Source organism: Melospiza melodia, chromosome 12, assembly GCF_035770615.1.
Source record: "Melospiza melodia melodia isolate bMelMel2 chromosome 12, bMelMel2.pri, whole genome shotgun sequence".
In the NCBI taxonomy this organism is placed as follows: Eukaryota; Metazoa; Chordata; class Aves; order Passeriformes; family Passerellidae; genus Melospiza; species Melospiza melodia.
Genome location: NC_086205.1, coordinates 15,458,463 through 15,481,021, shown reverse-complemented (window position 1 = coordinate 15,481,021; position 22,559 = coordinate 15,458,463). Strand labels below are relative to the sequence as shown.

General features: G+C 53.2%; 1 protein-coding gene across 1 annotated transcript; it reads right to left on the bottom strand.

Moving 5' to 3' along the window:
• Positions 1 to 7,956: 7,956 nt before the first annotated feature.
• On the bottom strand, positions 7,957 to 12,099 carry LOC134423685 (zinc finger protein ZIC 1). Its single transcript, XM_063166945.1, has 3 exons — positions 10,431 to 12,099; positions 9,103 to 9,266; positions 7,957 to 8,749 (listed from the first exon to the last, which is right to left on the bottom strand). Exons 1-3 carry the CDS (start codon positions 11,404 to 11,406, stop codon positions 8,552 to 8,554), a joined length of 1,338 nt encoding a protein of 445 aa, XP_063023015.1. The 5' UTR covers positions 11,407 to 12,099; the 3' UTR covers positions 7,957 to 8,551.
• Positions 12,100 to 22,559: the final 10,460 nt, after the last annotated feature.

Sequence of the window (22,559 nt, the reverse complement as noted above, 5' to 3'; positions counted from 1 at the left end):
CGTGAGCACTAAATGCAAAGGTTCGGGCTCACACTTAGAGATCAACAGTTTTCTTGGGAGCTGAACGGTGGGAGCGGGTTCCCACGCGAAGGCGTGGGCGTGTGGCTCAGGTGTGTGCCCGGGTGCCACGGTCCCCCTGAACGCCGCTCTCCTGCCCCTGCAATTATCGGGGAGCTTCCCCTTCGGCTGAGGGGGAAAATGGAAGAAAGAAAAAAAGCCTGGATGGAAAATAAGGGGGAAACATGTACGAATAGGCATCTGTTTAAATGTTGGAGCAAATGGTGACAACAGCGAGTGTCCAAGACAAGCTTCCACTTGGGGAACCGAGGTCAGGATCTGCCCTTTCCGAAATGAAAGGCGGCATGATGGACATCGGCTTTATTGTTGCCCCTTGTAGTCGGCTGGGGCGTGCAGGGAAGCTCAGCCCTGCGGGGAGGGGGACACGGGCACTCAGGTGTTGGCCGGAGAGGGTTCCACAGCCCAGCCCAGGAGCACACACCCATGGGCGCGTTCGTCGGCAGCGCCGGGCAGGGAGGGGAGAGGGGCGATGGAGAGAGGTGGGCTATGGCGGAGGGGGAAGAGGGAGACAGAGGATATGGAGAGGGAGTTGTCGCTGGGCGATTTCCAGCCCGGCTCCATCATGAAGGGCCTTTCTGGGAACTTCTTCGTGGGTGCCGGGCCGGGCCGTGCGGACGCGGCCGTGCCCGGGCCGGGGCAAGTGCCCAGGTGTGCCCGGGTGCCCGCGCGGGTTCCGAGGGCTCCTGCCTCCATCCTGCCCGCTCCCACCGGGCTCGCGGGAAAGAAAAATCCACGTCATTACCAAGATACAGAAGTATATTTCTGATACTATGGGATGTTATTTTGCCACCCTACAAAAGGCTTTAAAATCACTTTCTGCCGCCGAACAATGAGTACTGGGAATTGCTACTATTTGTTTAAAAAAAAAAATTAAAAACCTACAGCCTACAAAGGAATAAATGCCTAGAGACTGTGTTTCTTCCTCGGCTCTATCACGCTATGTCGATATATCAGCAATAAAATATGATGGGCCATACAGTATGACGAGGTTTTCTTAAGAGGAGCGAGACAGAAAGGAATCCATTTCAAGAACCTTTCTCCTTTCCCCAGAGACGGTTCCCTTCTGGTGACTGTTTTGACACATCAGCCCACGAAAAGCCACTCGGCCGGCGACCCCCGGCGCTGAGGGCGGCTGTGGGGAGGCGGCCGGGGGTGGCTGGAGAGCCCGGTAAAGGAGGGAGGGAGGCCGCGTTTGCCCGGCGTGCAGGGGAGCTGAGGGGGTCCGCCCGGGCTGCGGGGCAGGGTTCGGCGCGCCGGGGGCAGCCGGGCCGGGCGGTGCGGGCCGGGCGGTGCGGGGCGGGCGGGGCGGGCGGGCAGCACGTGCGGCGGCGGCGGCGCTGCGGTGCGCGGGCGCGGGGCGGGCGCGGGGCGGGCGCGGGGCGGGCGCGGGGCGGGCGCGGGGCGGGCGCGGGCACCTTCCGCGGGCGGCGGGGCCGCGTCATAAATATTCAACAGCACGTGCAGCCGCGCCGCGGGCGCGCATGCGCTGCCGGGGCTGCCGCCGGGGCGCTTGGCGGGCGCTCGCACACGGACAGACAGACACACACACAGACAGACGGACAGACAGACAGACACAGCCAGACACTCGCACCGCTCACACGGGACTCGTACGGAGCGCTCACACGCTCGCGCAGCTCTCACACACGCATCACACGCGTGCAGATGCACACACGCATCCACATCGCTCACTCACACAGAGTGCTCGCACAAACACACACATACACCAGTGACACACACACCCCACTGATAGGCGCAGAGCACTCACACTCACAGAGCGCTCACACTCACTGGCAGAGCACTCACACACAAGGCACTCACACACAGAGCACTCACACAAACACACACACGCCAGTGACACGCACAGAGCATTCACACTCACACACACGACACTCACACACAGAGCGCTCACACAAACACACACATACACCAGTGACACGCACAGAGCACTCACAGACACGGCACTCACACACAAAGCACTCACACAAACACATACCCCCAGTGACACGCACAGAGCACTCACGCTCACAGAGCGCTCACACAAACACACACACACCCCACAAACACACACACACACCCCACAAACACACACACGCACACCCCTGTGACCCGCACCGCCCCCACGCACAGCCGCGGTTTCCCTGAACCGTCCCCAGGTGGTCAGTCCTGAACGTCCCGGCTGCCCCCCGGCCCCCGAAAGAGGCAACATCAAGCACAAAACACATGGCCTGGCGGGGGGAAGCTTGCTGATGTGGGGGTATTTTCCCGGGCTTATTGTATCTTCACTCTTTGGTCATATTTCCTCACGGGATTTTTGGAAGTGAAAAGGGTACTAAGGGATCTTACAGTTCTGCCCCGTGCCAAAACACAACTTTCTTTTTTGCTAAGCAAAGCCGTGCCCAGGTCTCGACAAGCAGAATGTGAGGACTCGGACTTGAGTGAGCCCCATTGATCCTGCACCCTCTCTGCAGCTACCCCAGACAGCTAGTTCTGTGTTTGGGTCCCCAGATGTAAACACATGCACAATCACAGATGCACACATCGAGCATTTTTTTTAATAGCAGTTTCATAGAGAGGTAGTATGATTGTATATATCTAAAAGGTAATTAATTTGATTTATTATACTTGAAAAATCCTGTCTGCAGTACGGGCGTCATCTGGAAACTTCATGCTATTTTATACTATCGTTCTAAAGCCGAAATAAATGTTACGAATTGATGACAGCTTCCAGCTGCATGATAAAAATAGCCCCTTCTCTTCACAGGATCGTGTTTCATGTTATCGAAGATGAACCAAATCTGACCCATAGACGTCCGCAGCACGGAAAAAAAATGATGCAAAATAAAAACCTTGGCCATTTTTAATAAACAATGCTCCCTAAAACGCAGCCCCTTTGCGGGGAAATGGAACCCACCTTCATACGTTCAGCAGGTTCAGGAAATCAGACCTGCCCCTCATTCAAAATAGAAATCTCAATTATTAATCTTTCCGGGTGAATTTGGAAATTGCACCCATTCTGTTACAAATGCCACCCACTGTACATAACATTTGCACTGAGGTTCTGTGAGCCTTCGAAAATGTACTTCCGTGTAAACACATGAACGGGTGTCCTTCTAGAAACGCCGTTCTTCCTTTACGTACAAATGTAGATAGAGAGAGAGGTAATGCACAGATACGGACATATTTGTAACACAATCAGCAGCGCGAACGCTGATTTCGGTGAGCTGGTGTGCATCCGCGGCGGTGACCGCGTGTCCCGTGAGCTGCAGCCACAGCACAGGCGGTGTCCGTGCCCGCCACGGGACCCCCGCGCCCGCGGAGCCGCTCCGCAGCCGGGCTGGGCGGCCGCGCTGGGCCCGGCCGGGCCTCCCCGCCTTCCCGGCCTCTCCCCGGCAGCGCAGCCCCGCTCAGCAGGCAACGGCCGGGCACCTTTTGAGGGAAATGTGCTGATTCCTGCGGGAACGCCGCGCTGACCGCGGGACCGAGCCCTCCTCTCGAGGTGCCCGGCGCGCACGTGTGCGTGGGGCGGCCACGGGCGGGCACAACCCAGGGCAGGCACAGCCCCGGGCGGGCACAGCCAGAGCGGGCACAGGGCACAGCCACGGCGGGCACAGCCACGGAGGGCACAGCCACGGGCGGGCGCAGGGCACAGCCAGAGCGGGCACAGCCAAAGCGGGCACAGCCAGAGCTGGCACAGCCAGAGCGGGCACAGCCGCGACCAGGCACAGCCACGACCAGGCACAGCCACGACCAGGCACAGCTCCCGGCGGGCACAGCCAGGACGGGCGCAGCCACGGGCGGGCACAGCCAGGGCGGCTTGGCGGGCGTACTGCGAGTGCAAACGCAGATGGAAACTTTGCGATGGTGATGCTCGGTGTGCCTGGTACCTGCGCGGCCTCCTTCGTGGGCGTACCGCTCACGAATTCCTTTCCCTCTGAGCTGCAGCGGCAAAACGCACGCGGGTTCTTTTAGCGACAGGTCACTGGACACACTCTGCCCTTTCCCCTTCTCCTGGCCCGTCCTGCCTGCTGGAAGCGGCTTTGCTGCGGGCTGTGGCTCCGCGCCGGCCGCGCCGGGGCTCCTGCGGCCCCGGGAGTGCAGCGCGGCTCCTGCGCGCCCCGGCCCGGCCCGCGGCCCGGCTCGCTGCTCGCTCCCTTTGAAAGTTGCTGCGAGAGGAGCGAGGCTTCTGGACACAGAAAAACTTATAAAGTCAGAGCCGTTTACTAGCGTGGCCAGAAAAGCAGTAAATAAAAGCGTCCATGCTCCGCGCATCAGTCCGGGGGCTGCTGCTTCCTCGCGGCTAAAAGAAGGGCGATAACCAGACGAGGCCAGCGCGGAGCGGGTGTCCCCATTTCAAACAGTGCCTGGACTAAAGAAGCTAACTTTGCCTTATGAATGCCGGACTTGCCTCTTAATATAATTCAAGCGATCACTCACAAACCATTAAAGCGACCTGAAAGGCGAGGCTTTCTCGGGGGAAGTGGAAGCGCCTGATTATTGTTTTGCATTTAACTTTCTGCGCACAAACCGCGCAAGCACGGCCGGGGGTTGCCACCCGAGAGGGGCCAGCACACACAGCCCTCCACACACCCAGCCGAGCAGCCTCCTGCGCTCTCCCCGCCGGCACTGCCGTCCAGCTTTGGGCATCTCCAAACACTCCCCTACAGCGGCGGGAGGCTCCGCGGGCGCGGGAGGCTGCGGACGGCAGACAGGGGACCTAAGCGTTCTGCCTAGCCCGGAGCAGACAGCGCGGAGCGGCGCGGGGCTGTCGGCACGGCCTGCCGGGGACTGCGAAATCTACTTTCCCCACGCAGGAAAAGTACCGCGACACCATCTCCAGAGCCAGACATCGGAAAAAGAGTGATGGCCCCCGTTGAGGCTGGAGAGCTGGGGTCGGTGCTTCTCCTCGCAAGCCTTCGTGAATAAATCCGCAAAGGGAGCCTTGCTAGAGGAAAGTTGACTTTAGGGACTAAAACAGTGCAGAAACCCCCGAGAGAAACCTCACAACCTCTCTGCCTGAAAAACATCTCTCTCTCTGCCGGGGATTTCAGAGCGCTGCTCCCCTCTCCAGAGCCAAGCGAACAGCGCAAGCACCAGCATGGCGTGGACTTGAATTCAGCATTAACAATTCCAGCCCCAGTGATCGTCGCTAATTCAGAACATACACGGGATGGAGATCAACCAGTATCGCACAGTTCCCCCTCAGTCCAGATAAAAAACCTACAGCAGCAGCAACAACAACATTAGAATCATTCTTTCTGCTGTAGGACGCTCAAACAAACCTCAGACTGAAAGTTTAAAAGAATACTCATTAGCCAAGTGTTCCAACACACACAAGTAACAGATCTGTGTTAAGCGACCACTAGGGACTTTACACAAGTTCAAAGAAAGTTGCAATACGCATCTTTAAAATATCTCACCCTCACCACGTTTCTCCGGGTTTACTTTACAGATGGGTGGCTCAGACGAGCTCAACGATTCCTTTTTTCTTAGATACTCCCAGGTTACATTTTTTATAAACGATGCCCGGTAAAATCGCCGAGACAGTTAGCCTGAAAGATTCGCAACAAAGCAACATTTTCGGCGCATGAAACACTTTTCCCCCCGGCTCTTTTGCCCGGTGGGCTACATTTCCTCAAGCCCCAACACTTTCTGCCCCGGTCCCACCGGGCTCCAACTTTTCCTATCTCGCCAAACCCTGCAAGGTGGCGCTCTTTTCATTGAAAACTGGTATTAGCCTTACAATAATAACATTTTGTAGAAAGTAAAGTTAAAGCGAAGCCTTCCCACGGGTGCTGCAGGGAGCAGGCGGCGATGCCGAACTGGCAGGAGCAGGGATTGGGATGAGCAAGACAAACTCTCTTTTTCTTATTTCCTTTTTTTTTTTTTTTTTTTTTTTTTTTCTGGAGGGGTGGGGGTGAGGCTCAGGCTCTCGGGCAGGGGAAAGTCTCTCCGAGGGAGATCCCCAAATGTTGGGGACAAAGGAATATCCTCGCGGAGGGCTGCTGAGAGGCAGGGCTGTGCTCTGGGCGGGTTAGCGCCGGGGCTGCTTGCGGAGTGCCCGCACTGATGGAGGGGAGCGCGGCTTCCCCCGCACCCCCGCCCCCCGAGCGGTTAATATGGCCATTGACTCGCCGTACACATAATATTTCTTTAAAGAAGCTGTTAAAGTGTCATCTTGGTCTACTGGAAGGTCAGTTTGTGCAATTCACTCTATGACATATCACAAGCCCTCGCAGCTTTAGCCAACCTCATGATTTGTGTTGTCTGTTGATATGTTGTCTGCTTAATGGGGCGATCATGCAAGCTACAACCAGGAACAAAGCCCAACAGTTCCAACAACCGTAGCTAAGTTAGTGGAAGCAGTACAGCTTGCAAATCTATCAAACTAAACTGCAAGGAAGACAATCTGATTTAGAGAAAAGGCGTTCTGCTACAGTCATTAAGCACAAGTAATTTAGATTTTTTATATTGTCTTCTCATTTACAAATTTACTGTATCAACGCCAGCCAATGGAACGAATTTCTTAAGTAAATGAGAAATAAATAAAAGAGATAGAAAGATAATCAAATTACATAAAATAATTCTTATGCCCTACATTTATTTTTTTAGAAAGCTATTAACACTAGCAAAATTATAGTAATAATAATAACATAGCATAAGAAGTAATTGATTTAAATTAACATCACGTTTTAAGGAATATCAGCAAAGAAAAAAAAAAAAGAAGAAAAAAATCAAATAGAAATACACACAACAACAACAACGGCCTTCGTGAAACAGTGCTGTACTTCTTGGAGTAAAAGGCCCAAGAAAAGTCAGGAATCCACTGCCTAAGAATTAGTTATGGTCATAAATGCCTTAAATTAAAATAGCAACCGAAATCTCCTCTGTTTTAAATCTCCTAATATATGTTATCCGAATTAATTTAATTTAGGGACCCAGTCTATGCAGATTCATGGACAGTGTTGGACTGGAATGCAGCCCTTCTCGTGTAACAATTCCCCACATTAATATTTATGTAGCATATGCAATCTATTTCTGTTATTTTTATGGTTGTTATTCTATGTCTGCAAAGGTCATTTAAATTATACTGCGGCCGAAAATTTGTTTCATAAATTTTGATATAAATACTAATTACACACTATAGTAATGCCAGCAGGGATCCTTTCATTTATCACATTTATATCACCTTCGCTGCTTTAGTGATGACATAATGGAAAGCAGTGAAAAACTGGGACAGTTTTATTCTAATATCCTAAAGCTAGTAGGAGTTGCAGCAGGTTGACTTAGTGAATAAGAATTCCTACCACAATTCTTGGGATTTAAGAATCTTTAATAAGGTACGAAATGTTACCAAACAGTTCTGTAAACTAAATTTTACATACCAATTCTTCTAGCCATAAATATTGAATATCTTGTAACAGGTATAACCGGACCTTTACATGCGGATAAATATGGAAATTAGGATTTATATACATTATGTTCTTGTATTTGCCAAAAGCAACGGACAGATATAGTTTATATCTTTTTTTTTTTTTAATATCACTTTACATAAACAAATGTAACAGTTTGACACGCAGATCCAGGCTTTCACTATACGAATTTCTTGACAGGACGTGTAACAACATTTTACTGCACTACTTAGACTGGACTTTGGGACGAAATGTTGCACTTTATACAAAAAAGCACATTAATACCAATAATATTCTGTTAGATCGACGTTTAGACTGTAATAATACAAAGTAATTCACATTTTGATACACATTTACTAGAACATTCTTGCCATTCAGTACAAATAGTTGAATTTCTACCTCTTCCCTCTGCCCCCCCACCACCTCCGCCCCCCCGCCGCCGCTCCCGCCCGCCCGCCCCTCCCCCCACATATATGCAAAGACCACAAATCCACATATCCCCTTATTCAACTTGCGATATAACTATTTACAAAATCAAACAGTACACTTTTTTTGTCGTTTTGTTTTTGATGCTAATAATTCTGTATTTACAAGAGGGGATGGGGGGGGAAGGCCGCTGCCCGAGCAGACATGCAGTTGGCGATCTCTAATCAGTGGTTTCCAGTGAAGCCCTACACAGTTGGCATTTGCCCTGGTAACCTTGTCTTCTTATGCTTTCTACTAACCCCTTCGCCTACCAAGCCTTGGAACAGAGCAGAACAGTCAGGAAAAAAAAATTTAAAAAAAAATAAAGGAAAACTTAAAAAAAAAAAAGAGAGAGAGAGACAGAGAGAGAAATAATGGAGGACAAAAAAAAAGAAAAATATTTTTAAAAATTAAGTCTTCATTTTACTCAGTCCTGGGTCTACTGGCAGCATTTTATTTTTGTTTGCTCATTTAAATTTTGATTTCAGAGTGTCCATTATTTTGGAGTCTTTAAATAGAGTATTTGTTTGCTCGCTTGGGGCTTTTTTTTTTTTGTTTCGGTTTGTGTTTTGTTGTTGTTGTTGTTTTGTTTTAGCGTTTTAGACGTACCATTCGTTAAAATTTGATGTAAGCGTGCTGTGGCTGGACGTGTGATGGACTGCGGAGGAGGAAGGGGATAAGGAGCTGGCAGTCTGGTTTTCTGTGGATGGAGACACGATGGTTGGAGGGGTGGAGGACTCGTAGCCTGAGCTGGCGGCGGGAGAAGGCTGGGACCCCTGCGAGGATGATTCATGGACCTGCAAGAGAAAACCCGGGCAGAGATAGAAGCGGCGGCGGACGGAGGCCTCGGCCTGGGGACGCGCCGGCCGCGGGGAGCCAGCGGCGGGCCCCGGGCTCGGGCTCTCCTGCGGGGCTCCCCGGCTGCAGCCCCGGCCCTGCCCGCCGGGCCAGGCCCCCCGGCCGCTGCTGCCGCCGCCTCCCTGCCCTCCCGGCCCCGAGCGCAGGCCCCGCGGCGGGGCCGGGCCCGGCGCTGAGCGCGGCCCGGCGGGCCCGAGCCGGGGCCCCGCTGCCGGCCGGCCCCGGGCCGCGCTCCGCCCGCAGGCTCGGCCCCGCCGCCCTCCGCCCGGGCAGGCCAGGCGCCTCCATTTACCTTCATGTGCTTTCGGAGGGAGCTGGGGTGCGTGTAGGACTTGTCGCACATTTTGCAGAGATAGGGCTTGTCGGAAGTGTGCACATGCATGTGCTTTTTGCGGTCGCTGCTGTTTGCAAAGCGCCTGTCACAGCCCTCGAACTCACACTTAAATGGTTTTTCACCTATTGCAGAGGGAAGGGGGAGGGGGGGGGGAAAGGGATCTGATTAAGCAGGGCCGGCTGGATCGCTCATTGTCACCGCACCGCCGGACGGAGCCCAGGGCTCCATTTCAAACACTCGCAACTTTCTAACTTCAGCGCGGCTCGAATCCCAAAACCTTGCTTCTAGTCTCTATCCTTTCCGGACCTCCGGCTCCCGCAAAGCGCTCGTTTCGGAGAGCAGGGCAGCTAAATAACTTTTTTTTTTTCGCCCTTTTCCTTTGGAGGGGCGAATTTCCTTTCAACCCCAGTCCCGGGCACCTCTCCCTCTTCACAACGCTCCGAGCGAGAGAGCAGGCGTGGTGGGATATTACACACGATCCTCAGCGGCTGGTTTCCGATTTTACAGCTCGTTCTCGTAATATTTTACTCTCTCACCCCCCTCATCCCCCTCCCCCATAATTTTTTGCATTATTGAAATTTATCCTGTCCGGGAAATCAGCGAGAGGGCAGCCACAAACCCTCGGCAAAAGCGCTGGGAAAGCGGCTCTGCCTTTCAGCGTTCGGGGGTGGGAGCGAGGGGAGATCGCTCTCCCGGCCAGAGGCTGCTGCATTCCCACCTCCCACGAAGGAAAAAGTTCTCAGGAATACCGGCGCCTCCCCTCCGCACAACAATAACACAGTAACGCGCCGGGCTCGGTTTGTTTAATATCGCTCAACGGAATTAAATATTTACCAAGCCCTGAATTGCAGAGAGGAGACGAATGAGCTGCCTACAACATTTAGCACAATTTCTCATCGTGCCACAGCCAAAACTGCCGAACAATAATTAATTAAAACCTATAAATTTAAACAGGACAGGTTGCTGCGATTCCCCCACCCCACCCCCTCCGCCCTAACAATCCCAGCAGCAAACCCTGCCGTCCTCCCCCTCTGCCTCGGCAGGGATCATTTTCTTTTTGTTGCCGCTGCTGGCGTGGCTGTGACCGAGCTCGTTTTGCAGCGGAGCTCCGAGCCGGCCTCTCCCGGATAAAAAGCAGCGGTCCCTGGACCGAACCCCCTCTTTCCCGTGCGAGGCTCGGCCGAGCCGGCCCCCAACCCCTCCGGCACGGCCCCGCGTCCCGCTCCGGCCCCGGCGCTCGGCGCTTCCACTCGCACAGAGAAAAGCGACAGAGAAGGTTACCGTACCTGTATGAGTTCTTTTGTGTATTTTGAGATTCTCTGATCTGGCAAACACTTTGCCACAGCCTGGGAAAGGGCAGGGGAAAGGTTTTTCACCTGTGTGGACTCTGATGTGATTTACAAGTTTATATTTGGCCTTGAAAGGTTTCCCTTCTCTCGGACACTCTTCCCAGAAACATATGTGATTGGACTGCTCGGGTCCTCCAACGTGCTCCACCGTGACATGAGTCACCAGCTCGTGCATCGTGCTGAAAGTTTTGTTGCAGGACTTTTTGGGGTTTGACAATTGCTCGGGCTCAATCCACTTACAGATGAGTTCCTGTTTGATGGGCTGCCTCATGTAACGAAAGAAGGCCCCTGCCCCGTGGTGGGCTGCCATGTTCATGTTCATGTGGCCGTAGCCGTGCAGCTGGGTCGAGGCGTAGTGCTCGGAGCGGGGGCTGGTGACCTGGCCGTACTGGTCGGGTCTGCCGTACATGTCTCCGGAGAAGCCCAGGCGCATCTGCCCGTTCACCACGTTGGGCGAAGCGTGGCTGGTGGCTTGTTCGTGCAGCCCCGGGAAAAGTATATGTCCCGCGGCATCTGTGTGTCCGTGGGGTCCGGCGAAGCTGCCGGCGGCGGAGGCGAAGAGGCTGTGCTGGGCGCTGGCGGCCGCCGCCTCCCCGAAGCCGCGGTTGCGGAACAGAAAGTCCCGGGTGGAGTTGAAGGCGGCGCTGGAATAGGAGCTGACATGGGTCGGGTGGTGGTGGTGCCCCAGGGCCGCCGCCGCGTAGCCGGGCGCCTGCGAGGTGAAGGCGGTCTGGCCGGCCGAGGCCAGCTCGTGGGTGCTGGGGTTGATTTTGAAGGCGCCCATGCCGTCGGCGAAGGGGTTGATCCCCAGCCCCACTTCTCTGTCCGTGACATCGGCCGTGGAGTGGTGGCGAGAGGATCCGAAGGTAGTGACTCCTATGGCGGGATACTGCGGTCCAGCATCCAGAAGCATCTTCCCAGCGTCGATGCAGCAACCAAAAAAAAAGCACGCGCGCACACACACAACGCGGAGAGAAGCAGCAGCAGCAGCGGCGGCGGCGAAAACACCCTCTTTGGAAAGTCAGCGACGATCACCACCAAAGCAACCACATCAAAAACACCCCCTTCGGCATCAGCGCAGGGGGAAGGAAAAAAAAAAAAGGAAAAAAAAAAAAAAAGGCTGGTGCGGAAGGGGGGAAGAGATCTTCGCAGTTGCAAATAATAATAATAATAAAAACGTGCCCCAAAAATATTCACTGTCTCTCTGCTTTGACTTTTCAGGGAGGTTTAAGTGGGGAGGGGGGGGTTGGGTGAGCTCAAAAATAAACTGGCTGCAAATAACAATAACGGCGAGAGTTCAACACAGGCAGCAAAAAAAAAAAAAATTAAAAAAAAAACCAAAACAAAAAAGAAACTTCCTTCAGTGATTTTTTTGGCTATAGGAATGTTGCAAAGTGGCAGAGAGATTGTTTCTCTCTCCTCTTCGAGCTTCCCCACACTCACCCGATTTTTTTTTTTCGGGGGGCCTTTTTTTTTTTTTTTTTTTCGCTCCGCAAAAAAAAGGCGCAAATCATGCACAATATTGTCTTTTGCGGTTTATCTTCCTGGGGAGAAACTTTCACCTCCTCAGCCGGGCGGTGAACGCGAGACTGATAGCGGCAATCATTCCTGCAGATAAATGAATTGAAAAGACGACACCGTCCCCCCCCTTGATGAATGGGAGCCGGGGGCGGAGCGCCGTGCGGGCGGACGTGGGCGCGCATTGGCCGGGCCCGGCTCCCCCTTCCCCGCGTCGCTGCCCCCGGCCCCGCCGCCCGCGCCCGCTGATTGGCCGCGCCGCCCCATCCATCGCAGGTATTGTGGCGCCCTGACACCGCTCTGACAAACGGGGCTGCGGCAGCCCCAACTTTTTTTTTTTTTTTTTTTTTTTTTTTTTTAATATATATAAACCTCTTTTTTTTTTTTTTTTTTTTTTGCTTTTGCTTTTTTTTTTTTTTTTTTTTTTTTTTTGCCCCCACGAAAATATTTCCAGCGCATCTTTGTGTGTGTGTGTGTACGCTAAGGGGGAAAAAAAAAATCTATTATTAGGGTTATTTTGTCCCCCGCTCTCCCTCTCTCTGTCCCTCTGTCTCCAGCACTCTGATAATGATGGTTATGATGATTTCGTGGTGATCCTGAATTTTTAAGATCACTGAGCAACTTTTTAGGCTTTGGAAAGAGAAGCCCTATAGGGATTCGCGTATTTTGAAAGTGCTTTCTTCTTATTTAAAACTGAAGCTCTCCGAGAGTAGGTGCTGGGTGCTCTTGATCTAATTTTTAAACACCAGGCGTGATTTCTCTGTGTAGCTGACTCTATCCCTCCATCAGGTTTCTGAAATAAATCTTGTTTTCTGCACCCATCAAAACGCAGGTGGGTGAGCACTCTTAACTTTCTAATTTTGTTGTTGTTGTTTCGCCTCCTTTTTTTTGTTACTTTCCTTCTCTTTTCTCTCTCGCTCTCATTTTCTCTCGCTGTCGCTTGCTCTCTCTTTTACGGAGTCTCTCTCATTCAGGTAAAACTGTAAATTTTCCAAACCTACATTATTTCTCCTCCTACTGCATGTAACTCACGGTTACTTTTCTCTCTCTCTCTCTTTCTTTTTTTTTTTTTTTTTTTTTTTTGGGGGGGGGGGGAAGGAAATTTATTTTAAGTCCTCGATAGGAGCAATGTAAATTTTCTGACATTCAAACCTTTTCTAGTTCACAAATCAGTCACCCTTGTCACAGTTATTGAAATTCCTCAACTTGCCACACCAGGACGGTGGAAAAAGCAGGCGGTGTCTTTGTTGCTGACCAGGCTTTTGATCGCCAGAGAAAATTTACTTACCTTCAGATGAGTGAGCAGAAAAAGAAATAACACTCCCTTTGATTTAGTTAGAAAAATGCAGACATTTGGATTCAGTGCAAACATACAACACTTGGTTGTTTTCTAGATGCAACCCTCGATTAACCTGTCTTTCCCCAGCTCAAAGTCTATTGAAAAACTGTGGATAGTTCTTTTTTGTTCTCGCTACAAAGAGCCATTGACTATATATTAAAATGATTGTTGAAATGTATAAGTATGGTATTTAAAAGCAGAAAACCTTAGTGGCTTCATCAATTAAGCTAGGCAACATTTGTACCATATTTTAAACGATGCTTCGGCTCTTTAAAAAAATATCTCAAGAAACTTTAAAATATAGACGTCTTTGTGTGTGTATGTATAGATACACTTACGTATGTGCCCATGTGCGTACAGATATAAAACTGGCAAATTATTTATTTACTCGCTCGCCTGCATATTCATTAGCTCTAATTATTTTCTAGTAACGAAAACACCAAAAGCTCGCTAAGAGTCAGACTCCATACATTTCGCCTTTGTTCAGCCCTTCACTTGCCTCCTTCGCAGCTCAATCCGAGCCCCTCCAATTCCTAGTTCCAAACAAAGAAACTTTAAACTCATCCTCTCTAATTATAGCCGCTGGTAAGCAATCCGCAGCGCAGGTACTGGGGAGTCGGACCGGCAGCGCTGCTGCGAGAACCCTTCTCGGGCGAGAACTGCCTCCTTTTGAGAGGTATAAAATGGCCATTGCGGCTAGAAAACAAACAAACAAACATCAACGACAATAAATAAACTTTGATACGCCTTGATGGAATGTTTCGCCGCAGTTTATCTGCAGACGCAATGTGCCTGTGCTCGGTGCAGGAGATAGCTTTCAAAGCAGATCTATTATGTAATTTTCCTTGGATCTCGGGAGGCTTTACAGGGTTTGGTGGGTTTGGGGGTTTTTTATTTTAGAATAATGGTGAGCTGAATCTACACGTTTGCATTTATTCTGCGGAATCTATTTGATGGAATTGCAGTAGCTCAGAGCAACAGGTATACCCGCTCTAGGGAGCGCCTGGGTGTGGACACAGTCTTAAGGCGGGTGTTGCTCTACTTTCTGTATTTGGTGCTAAAATTAAGCGAAGGACAGAGTTCTCAGCCTTATTGTGAAGTGCGCTGGGCGATGGCATTCGGAGAGCTACAAAGTTGGGTAGTTCAGTGCTAGCCTGCCTCCCAGTGCAAGGGGAAACCAGTGATCATTCCAGGTCGGTGCAAAATGTACGAGAAGGCAGACGAGAAGGTATTTTTAGGAAGCGTATCTAAATATACAGTGTAAGAGTGAATGTAAAAAAAAAAATGTTGTGGGTTGTAGAAGTTATCAAGTGGGATTTGCGGTGCGCTCTCTGCAGGAAACGAAAGCTGCTCCAGTTCAAAGCCACATGCACCAACGTGACATATAAGCCATTAAAATATCATCCTGACGGCTCATTTCTGCTTCATCATACATTCCCTAACTGCTTCCAGAAAGCAAGAAAAGAAGAAATGAAGGATGACCGCCTCGATGCAAGCGCCAAAGAGGTGGTGGGTTCTTAGGGGGGGGTTATTGTTTTCTTCTTTCATTCTTTCTTTCTTTTCCCTTCCCCTCCACCCCCACTTTTATTTTCGCCAGTTCAGAAATGAGGAGAAACCTTCAACAGGTCGCAGGGGTAAGTGCCTGGGTGTAGGGGGTGCCTGTGCAGCCCGGGCTGCTGGCTAGCCCCCACCGCCTGCCCCAAGGGCTGGACGAGATCTCCCTGTCGTCGGGAGGGGTCGTCGGGAGGAGGCTCGGCCCCCCCGGGAGGAAGGGCTGGAACCGTGCGGTGCGGGGGTGGGCAGAGCCTCGGCCGCCCCTCGCCCATGTGGGGCAGGGTCCCGGCGGCAGCGGGGGCGGGCGGAGGGCCGAGAGCCCGGGAAGCACCGAAGGGGGCTCCGGCACCTTCTGTCGGGCGTCGGGAGCCGCGCCCGCCCCCCTAAAAGCCAAGGGAGGCTCGGCCTGGAGGTCCGCACAGCGGCGGAGCCCGCCGGAACAGGGCAGCGGGGTGCGCAGAGCGGGGCTGGGGCGCTCCCCGCCCCGACTGCGGCCGGGCTCGCTTCGGACGGGCGCCAGGCAGGGCCGGGAACCCGGGGCGGCGTGCGGAGGGGGCCGAGCACTGACAATGGCGAGCCCCGTGGGGAGGCGTCCCGGGGGACGCGCTCCCCGCCCAGAGCCTCGCCCACGGCCGCGCCCGGTGCCGCGGGGCCCTCGGGGGAGCCGGCGCCCCGGCACCTCAAGCCCGGCTTTATAGGCGGCTGCGGGAGGGACGGAGCCCGGAGCTCGGCCGGCCCCCTCGGGCTCTCCCCGCCCCCCCGCAGGCACGGCCGGGGGGGCTGCCGGGGGAGCCCTGGGTGCTGCTCCGGCACGGCCCGGGGAGGGGCTGCCACCCTGCCCCGGCCCCCAGGGACCGAACCGCCTCTGGAACCGGCCGGGGAAGGGGGAGAGCTCCCAGATCCCTGCCCAGGGCGATACACCCGGGTGACCTCTGACCCGAGCCCAACTCAGTGCGCCAGCCCCGGGCACCGGCACAGCGCCGACCGACGGGGACTGGCGTGGGCTTCTCGCCGACCCCCTTCCTGCCACTCCTTTGTCACGCACGATCCCTCAGCCCCGCGGAGTCCAGCCCGTTGGCCGGGCTGCTCTCGGGGCTCTCTCCACCCGGAGACGAGAAACTTTATTTCTGCCCCGAGCCCTTCCCGGGGACGCTCCCTCCGCCCTGCGCGGCCGCGGGCAGCGCAGGTTGCGTGACAAGCGGGGCACACGCCGGGGCTGCCGCCGCCCACTCGCTCCGGCCGCAGCCCCGCCCGGGACCCGCTCGGCGGCGGCTCCGGCCCCGCTCGGCCGCACCTCCGGCCCGGGGCGGGAGCGAGCGCTCGGGGAAGGGAACGGGCGGGGAGGGTCCCATGCAGCCCCAGCGACACCGGCGGGAACTGGTGCCCCACACCAGCGCCCCACATCCCAACGCTCTGAGCAAGGGGACATCCTCACCCTCCTGCTCCGCCGACGGCGCAGTGCAGATGAGAAAAGCGTGCCAGAGTTTTAGCCAATATTTACTCTGAAAAGCAGAACTGTTTTGCCTTCCTTTTTGTCATCTGGTAACCATTTGAAATATTAAATGCAGCGAGATCTTTTTTTTTTTTTTTTTTTTTGTCCAGTTTCAACAAGTTTTGGCGAACACTTGGGAACTGAGCACTCCTCCAGCCTCCCACCCTAACCATAAAGCACAGCTCCTGCAAACCTCTCACTAGCGGGGCATGTTGGCCGCTCTGACTTGGGAAAAGTGCGAGAATGAATGGAAGTTGACTAGAAATTTAAATTCCTAAGGGATTACTAAAGTTTTGGCAGTAATTTTCATCACAGCAGTGAAAATATGGAGGACAACAAATTATTTATGAAAGATTATGACTGTGATAGGATGATGAAGTTTCATAATTAATATAATCAAGTGTTTGTCTTAGCACAGATTTTTGTTTACAAGCTCTGGAGTGCCTATAATAATAGTAGTGAGAGTAATAACAATAATATAGCGAAAGTAAAATAATAATAATAATAATAATAATAATAATAATAATAATAATGTCATGTAAGTAACTGATTCCAGATTCTCGTGTGCTTTTCTGTATTAAAAGCCAAACAAACAAAATCCTGAGCATTTCGAAGATATCTGCAAAAATTCAGACTCAGACACTGCATCCAGCCCCAGATCTGCTCTCAAAGCTATTGCTGCCGCTCAAAGCAAGCTGTGCAAAGTTCTGCCTGTAGCAGTGGCAGTGCTCTGCCTTGCAGAGAGCAAAGAGCAAGCTGAAAATTATAGGCAGGGAGAAGTGCCAGGGTGGTACTATACTAATCCTTGCTGAGACAACAACTTGTGTTGGAGGCTCGCAGAGAGTCCAGAATTTAATTTCGGGACGGAAGGATCTGTAAACAATATAGCCGAGTGGGTAAAAACTTGCCTTACAATAGCCTGCCAGAAGGTGAATGTCAGATCAAAGGAGAACTGAAAAGATGTCCTTTCATATTTTTTTCCCCCCCCTAAATCAGCCATGGAAACTTCATGACTCCATAAAACATGTGCTGCTTTGCTGGGGAGGCAGCCTCCAGTTTCCCCTCAGAGAAAGCTTCTCTTCCCCTCTCATTGCCTAACTTGTGTATTGGTTTGGTTTTATGGGTTGGTTTTGGGGGGGGTTGGGGTTTTTTTCCTTTTCTATTTGAATCCATGATGACCAACGTATAAGGTGCCTTACTCATTTCACATCACACACAAATGGTTTTGCTCTTAACTTTCTACCTCTCTCCCCAAACAGGAACAAAGTCAGGAAATGAGGCACAAGACTCCCCTTGTAATGAGGAAAAGAAAACGACTTTACAGAAACATCCTGGAAAAGTCAAGTAAGTTAAAATATGTCCTTTTTACAGTTCAAAGGAGACTGTATTTTTTTCAGCTTAGTGTTTAACGTACTTGCATAAACACAAATCAGCGACAGAACACCCCACCAGCAGCTGCCTAATCCTGCTCAATGCCTATTCATTTGGAGGTTCTAGAATTAATATTTGACGACTCTCTCATTGAAACAACAACCCCTGACCCCATGTGATTGCACTGTCACATTATTCTATGACATATTCATCTTGAATTCATTTACGGACGATTTGATTGGAATGAGGTTTGACATGTATTGGATCCTATTAAAGAAGAAGACTTTGATCTTGTTGATGGGGTTTACATGATATGTATCATCTTTACCAGGGATACCAGGCTTCCACAATGTGGTGTCTAAGTAGTCAGTGACTGACAGCTTATCTGACAGGAATACCTTAATCTTGAGGTCCTGAATGAAATATTCTATTTAAAATAAGCATATGATTTGCTTGTCCTAGGGTAGCTCTAGGTCACAAAATGTGAGAGGCAAACCTAGGCACAAACCGTTGCTTGTCTGGTGGCTGACTTCCCATTGTTCGGGAGGCCTGAAATAAAGAAGTCCCCATAAGTGGATATGGGGCGAGGGAATAAAAACAAAGGCAGAGTGTGCTCTCGAGCTACTCGGTACCCTCTCCTCCTCGAGGTGAAACTGGGATTGCTGAAAGGCTTTCTCGAACGACCTCTTCCTAACCAGCAGTGCCTTCTGCCGGGGCAGACAGGGACTCGGGCTCAGGTCCTGAGTCTGCTTCCCGCATCCCTCTCTGCCAAAGCGAGTTTAAGGGATAAGGAACCGCGCAGGGTGACTTTCTTGGTCCTCTCTGTTTCCACTCCTCGCGTTTTTTCTCTTTCTCACTGTAAAGATAAGGGTTTTCAGACTGATCTCTCCCCCTCCTCTCGTTTGGGATTTGAAGCCCAAAAACGCAACCTCCGGAGCCTGTCTGAAGCGTTCAGAGCATCCCGGCCCTGCCCAGGCCTCTGGCACCGGCCGGATATTTTGTAGCTGGCTGGTCGGGAAGTTTCCACAGAGGTGGAAGCGGGAGAACATGGAATGGATGACGGTCAAATTTGGCTTTCTTGTGCTCCCCGAGGGCAGGAGCTGTGCCTTGAGCTGAGGTTATAAAGGGGGCTGCCTCTTCGAAGCAATGCTAGAGATAGCGACAAGGATCTTGATGTTTAGGTAGATTACTGCCGAAAAAACAAGGCTAAGGTAAAGCTGATGAGCAGCTGGGGCCGTTCCCGCCCCGCAAAGGGATGTGCAGCCGGTTCCATGCCGCAGGCCTCGGCGGCCCGGCGGGGCGGGGGTGCGGGCAGGGCCGGACGGTCGGGGCTGCCCCGCGGGCCGCACCCCCGAACCGTGACAGGCGGAGCGGAAAGCGGGGGCACAGCTCAGCCCTCAGCCAGGGGACAGCTCAGCCCTCACCCAGGGGACAGCTCAGCCCTCAGCCAGGGGACAGCTCAGCCCCTCAGCCAGGGCACAGCTCAGCCCTCAGCCAGGGGACAGCTCAGCCCTCAGCCAGGGCAGAGCTCAGCCCTCAGCCAGGGGACAGCTCAGCCCCTCAGCCAGGGGACAGCTCAGCCCTCAACCAGGGGACAGCTCAGCCCCTCAGCCAGGGGACAGCTCAGCCCTCAACCAGGGGACAGCTCAGCCCTCAGCCAGGGCAGAGCTCAGCCCTCAGCCAGGGGACAAATCAGCCCTCAGCCAGGGCAGAGCTCAGCCCTCAGCCAGGGGACAGCTCAGCCCCTCAGCCAGGGGACAGCTCAGCCCCTCAGCCAGGGGACAGCTCAGCCCTCAGCCAGGGCACAGCTCAGCCCTCACCCAGGGGACAGCTCAGCCCTCAGCCAGGGCACAGCCCCGACGTTCTGCCACGAGAGCCAGGTCGGGGCCAGAGAAATGCTGGTGACTCGTCTTTACAACGTGTCACCTCTTTAGAACAACCCTCCAGCTCGGGCCAGCTTTGGGGCCAGGGGCTGAGGACGGGGTGGCGGACACACAGCAGCCATAGGGAAATTCGAGCTCAGGATCAAGCAGCCAGTTTGCTGGCCCTGCAGAAGCTGGTGTTGACACATTTGAGAGTTTGCCGAGAGCCCGGCGTGTCTGGTCAACGGGGGCTCAGGAAGCAGGAGACCTCGGTCAGCTCTCGAGTGGCAGCAGTTTGAGCTCGAGCTGCCAAAGGGCTGCGCAGACAGGCGTTCGAATTTTCAAAACATTGTGGGAGCCGAGCGGAGCCGTCCGGGCCTGGGCCCGCTTCCCTCCTCTTGCCCGTTTCTCCGCCTCCCCGCAGTCATGTGGCGGCCCCCGCCCGCCTCCCCCCGCACACAACCGGGCTCACATCAGCCTCACCTAACAGTGAGGGACACCGAGGGCCAGGTTCTCCTCCGCTGCCTGGAAAAGGGTGTGAGAGACAGCCCTGAGTGGGGGGCAACTGAGAGCCATGAGTGTCTGGCAAGAAATCATCACAACATTTGAAATGAACTTAGGGCAAAATGGTTATGACTTTTTTTTCAATTGGCAAACTCTTCCAGATGTTTTCTCCCTTGACTGAGAAGTGTCAGAATTGATGGATAACAAGTATGTAGAGATGCAGTGTTTTAAGGAGGTATGAGGAAAGCAGCTTTATTTGGGATTCACAGTCTCAGTACATTTGTAAGTAACAGATTCATACTTCCTAACGTTTGTCTCTTCTGTGCACTCCTATTGAGACGGTCATGAATAGGACTGTCAAATCCATTTCGTAGAGCAAGTAGACTTGAAAGTTGAGATATTGTGAGGATGGTGTGTGGTTTAAAATGCCTGCGTAAACATGTTATGTAAGGTTTGGGAGCTAATTGCATAATTTGTCACTTTTCATCATCTCCACTCAGAAAGATGTGTGCAAGGATGTATCTATAGCTAGCTACCTGAATATCAGCCTAGTTTTACAGTGCAAGTATGGTAAATGCAAGCAGAGACAAAATGCAATTGCAGCCAACCCAGAATGTGTGAAGCTGTGTCAAAGATGTCTCCTATGTGGTTATGTATGTACTAAACTTTAATCTTATGGTTTCCAGTCTTTGCCTTGCAGCTTCAGTTATGAAGGTAGCTGGGTTGACATTGCCAAGTAGTTTCTTGTTTTACTGCTTCACATAAAGCCTATTGATCGCCAACACTTAAATTCTTATGGAAATGCAAAATTCTATGCTGGGAGCTTTACCTGATGTGCATCTGGTAAAGAACCCACTGGCAAGTTAACAGCGAGTCAATATATTAAAATGATGAGAGTTTGAAGGGATGGGTAGAGAATTAAGCATTGCTATATTTCATAAGACTGTGAGGTTATGGTGGAGCCGTTGTTGTGTCAGGATCCAAGTATTGTGGTAATACAGTGGGTAGATATTTAAAGATGTGTTTTTCCTTCTTGGAGCAGAAGAATCTTTTTCCATGTTTCATTAACTTTTTTAAGTTCACAATCCCCTTCTTAAAAACTTAAGCAGATGCTTCCTCCTGTGCTGAAGCCCTAAGCTTTTCTAAACCTGTAAGGCCTCAGTGTGTCCAGCTAAAACCCAAACCTACACTTCCACTACTAGCACGCAAACCCTGCAGACCATGTCATTTCCTTCAGGTGATAACCATCAGAACCGAGTCCGCTATGAATGTTTGGCAATGCTTTTCCTTCACGCCAAGGACGGGGATTTTACGTGGAACTGCCCTGTAAGTGTGCGTGAGAGAAAGTGAGAGAGGGAAAGGGAGAGACTCCCTCTTCTGGGTTAAACATTCAGATTCAGCCTGAACATCACGATTGCTCCGGCGGCCAGTAACCAGATAACTGCTAAAACTTGTCAGAGGAAGGGAAAGGGGATGGGATCTCTCAGGGATCCTTTGTCCGGGCTCAGGCACCGGGGCAGTAGCCCGAGTCCCGGGCCGATAGCCCGAGTGAGTCCCGGGCCGAGCCCGCCTGGCCAGCGAGGGGCCGGTGCGGCTCGGCCGCAGCTTCCGCCGGGCAAGGACGCTCTCCCCGCGCTGGCAACAAGTGCCGAGCACCCGCCGGCCGGACGGCACCGGGACCGCTCCGGCTGCCGCTGCTCTGGCGGGGGACCGGCGGGGCTGCCCGTGCTCTGCCGGGGGCGAACCCCGCGGTCGCCCCTTGTCTCAGGGCAGGGCAGCGGGAACGGACAGAGGCGAGGGGGAGGCCGGGCGATGCCCTCCACTCCCGCCGAGGCTTTTTCCCCGGCCGCATGCGGAAGCCCGGCAGTGCCCGGCCCCGGGCAGAGTCCCCCCGGCGGAGTCCCCCGGGCAGAGCCCCCGGGCCGAGACCCCAGGCAGAGCCCCCCGGGCCGGGCCGGGCTGCGGATGGGGGCGCCGGGGGAAGGGCTGGCGCGGCCGCGCATGCGCAGCCCGTCCCCGCGCGCGCCCCCGGCGGCACCGGCGAACTCCCTCTCCGGCGGCGGCGGGACCTGTCACGGTGACGTCACCGCGGCGGCAGCCAATGGGCGGGCGCGGCGATTGTGTGGCCGGCGGGGCAGCGGCGCGGCCGGAGCGCGGCCCGGCCGGTCCCGCCGCGCCGTGAGGGCCGCCCCGGCCCCGGGCAGGACGGGTCGCGCCGCGGGACCTCCCCGGCCGCCGCCAAAGCCTCCCGCCGGCCCCCCGAGCCCACCCGCTGGCACAGCCGCCCGTGCGTCCCTCGCCGGGGTGGCGGGACCGGGAAACTTTTTTATTTTGGGAGAAAGGAGAGAAAAAAAAAAAAAAAGAAAAAAACTAGAAAGTTGTTTCCCCCGCTCCCCCCCTTCCCCCCTGCTGCCCTGTGTATCTCT